Source organism: Entamoeba invadens (genome assembly GCF_000330505.1).
Source record: "Entamoeba invadens IP1 unplaced genomic scaffold scaff_1105074725287, whole genome shotgun sequence".
In the NCBI taxonomy this organism is placed as follows: Eukaryota; Evosea; order Mastigamoebida; family Endamoebidae; genus Entamoeba; species Entamoeba invadens.
In genome coordinates, this window is record NW_004443531.1 from 52,505 (window position 1) to 55,712 (window position 3,208).

The 3,208-nt window shown below is 30.2% G+C and overlaps 3 protein-coding genes across 3 annotated transcripts; all 3 read left to right on the forward strand.

The window, feature by feature from the left end:
* Positions 1-29: 29 nt before the first annotated feature.
* Positions 30-1,210, forward strand: EIN_421820 (hypothetical protein; the record flags this gene model as incomplete). Its single annotated transcript, XM_004258546.1, has 2 exons — positions 30-66; positions 96-1,210. 2 exons carry the CDS (start codon positions 30-32, stop codon positions 1,208-1,210), a joined length of 1,152 nt encoding a protein of 383 aa, XP_004258594.1.
* A 1,062-nt stretch (positions 1,211-2,272) lies between these two features.
* EIN_421830 (hypothetical protein) lies at positions 2,273-2,857 on the forward strand (the record flags this gene model as incomplete). The annotated part of the gene is made up of 1 exon (XM_004258547.1): positions 2,273-2,857. The coding sequence occupies one exon, from the start codon at positions 2,273-2,275 to the stop codon at positions 2,855-2,857; it is 585 nt and encodes a 194-aa protein (XP_004258595.1).
* A 109-nt stretch (positions 2,858-2,966) lies between these two features.
* EIN_421840 (hypothetical protein) lies at positions 2,967-3,206 on the forward strand (the record flags this gene model as incomplete). The annotated part of the gene is made up of 2 exons (XM_004258548.1): positions 2,967-3,158; positions 3,196-3,206. Coding segments are annotated over 2 exons (203 nt in total), but the record flags the coding sequence as incomplete, so codon positions are not given.
* Between the last annotated feature and the right edge of the window lie 2 nt (positions 3,207-3,208).

The following is a 3,208-nucleotide window of genomic DNA, read 5'->3' on the forward strand; positions in this document are numbered from 1 at the left end:
CGAGACACTTCATTTATGGAATAAAGAAGATGAGAACTTCGGCAATAAAATTTTTATCAACACCAAGTTTGAAGAAAAAAATGAAGATTGTGAAGATAAAGCTGTTTTTGAAAAAGTGTTTTATCGAATTATTGTGTGGTTCAATGTTGATTTTGAAACTGTTGACAAAAACAAATGTCGAAACTTTGAGTTTTATAATATTATTTACACTCAAACCGATTGTGAGAAATTTGGTAATAACATACCATCAAGTGTCACATCAATTGGTGAATATTGTTTCTTTAATTGTAATAGTCTAAGTAGTGTTACAATACAATCGAATGTCACATCAATTGCTATTGGTTGTTTCTGTGGATGCAGTAGTTTAACAAGTATAACGATACCATTTAGTGTTATATCAATTGGTGATCAGTGTTTCAGTCTATGTAAAAGTCTAAGCAGTATTACAATACCATCTAGTGTGACATATATTGGTAAAGGTTGTTTCCATAAATGTGATAGTTTAAGTAATGTTACAATACCATTAAGTATCATAACAATTCCTGGTATGTGTTTCCGTGGATGTAACAATTTAAGTAGTATTATAATACCATCAAGTGTGAATCATATTGGTAATAACTGTTTTAGTGAATGTCAAAATTTGACTTGCATTGCAATACCATCAAGTGTAACATTCATTGATGAAGGTTGTTTCTATAAATGTTGTAGACTAAATATTGTTACAATATCATTTGGTGTGAAATCTATTGGTGATAAATTTTTCTTTAAATGCGGAAGTCTAAGAAGTGTTATATTACCATCAAGTGTGACATCAATTGGTAATTTTTGTTTCTATAAATGTGGTGCTTTAAAAAGTATTACATTACCATCAAGTGTGACATCAATTGGTGATAGTTGTTTTATTTATTGTATTAATCTTAGCAGTGTTACGATACCTTCAAATGTTGAATTAATTGGTAATCAATGTTTTAAAGAATGCAAAAGTTTGAGCAATGTAAATTTACCATCATATGTAAAATCAATTGGTGATGAATGTTTCAGTAAATGTAATAAACTCAGCAGTGTTAAAATACCAAAATATATTAAAACAATTGGTAAATGTTGTTTCAATGAATGTTATAACCTTAGCAATGTTACAATACCATGTAGTGTAACATTAATTGGTAATAAATGTTTCCCATTAAAAACGACAATCCATATAAGTTATTGAAATAAATCAGGTATTTCTAATTTGTTTATTTTTGTAAAATATGTTTTAAAAAGAAAATTAATTGAGAAAAGTGTATATTCACTACTTTACAAACTTTCCCCGAGAATTCATTCTTATGTGTTTACAACAGTTTAACAATATAATTAGAAATACAGTTTTTTTAAAGATTGCGAATTTTAACTTTTTTTTGTTTTTTTGAACTTGATATGATATACAAAAAAACTCACCTTGTGGCGACTCTTTTGAAATGTAAAGAGTAAACAAACCAATCGCACAAACAATAATTTATAGGTTTTCTTGTTTTTCTTCAATTTTTGGAAATATTTTAATTAAAACACTAACGGTATTGGCGTTTTCATCAACAAAACATTTTTTTGGAAAATATGTTTTGTGAAAAAAAAAAATAAAAATAATTCATACTTACTTATTTGTTTTTTATTCAAATGGGACAAGTTGTTTGATGTGGAGACAACACCATTCATGGGTTTCATGGTTTTACAAATGAAAACAACACCAACAAAAAAGACCCAAATTGCAGATTAAAAAGAGAACAAACACTTCGGTTTAAGATCAGGATTATGTCCAATTTAACACTCAAAGTTAAAATGTTTATAAACATTTTAACTCGTTACATACAAATTTCAAAAACCAAAAGCGATAAACAATTCATTTAAAAAGGTCACAGATACCATTTAAGCGGTTTGAAAATTTGTCATGGACACCACTCGCATATTTTCCAAGTTGCTTGATATCATCTTTGGGTTGTATGACGTCAAATTTTCAGCAACCGACATATTGAAAACAGAGACGAAAACGACGGAGTTGAAGCAATTCAAGTATTTGACATAACTATTTAACTTTTTTTTGATAAACTATAAACTTTTTAAAATAAAATTGTCATTTGAACTGTTCTTGAAATTTAATTTGCAAAATAAAACAAACAAAATTCTTATTTCCCTCCCATTTTTAACTTCATTGAGAGAGTTTTTCCAGAAATACATGGAAAAGCAAAATGTATAGACTTTGAATGAGAGTTTTGAACTTAAATACGTTCAAACGACGATGAACATGATACCCGTATTCTTAAAAATGATAGAAAAGAGTCTGGTGTTGTACTTAGAAGGTTCAAGGCTTATTTATCACTATGGTAAAATACAGAGCGACACAAATTATATTGACAAATTTAATGTGCAACTGAAAACATTTTGTACTGTGTTTGCTCAGTATGTTAAATTGAGAGCAAAAGGTAAAAACATTACTAAGATATTCACATGTAATGAAGCCCTTGGAAATTTCATTGTTGTGTTACTTAGTGTTTATTGGAGAAAAATAGTGAAGAAATGTATGGACATGTATTTGTTCACGTTGTCGACATCGGACGACACAAGGAAGAAGGCAATGAATAACGATAAAGAGAGGGGAAAGTACTCTAAAATGGAAGAAGCTTTGACAGTGGACAAATACGCGACTTTGGTCCAACTCCTAAAAACAGACTTTTTGAAGTGTGTTGGGTCGTTTGTATACTTCTATGAATGCAACGCACCACGAATCACACAAGTCCAGAATGTGTCTGACTATTACACAATGGTGTTTTCAAGACACTTCTTGGCTGCATATAATTGCAGAGAATGCTTTTGCTTCAAGTGAAAAAGAACAACTGTGTTGCGAGAAATGCGTTATACAAGTTCTTCGAACGTGTATTATTTACCAATTAAACGAATTTTTGGATACAGTTAAAACAGCATTGGTCAAGTTGATGATTGAGAGTGAGAGAGAAGCGTTTGTTGTTGTGAAAGAAGAAAGACTTGACAAATTGCACAAATCGCTTAAAGAGATCAATGACACTTATTTCAAGTTCAAATTGACATTGGCAGACTTGCCAATTGGGCAGGAGAGTGTCGAAAAGATTGTGAAAAGTGTTGAGGATTATATCGGATCAGAAATACACGTTGGACTATACTATGCTGCTAAAGACAGACGGAGAGACACGCACGATTT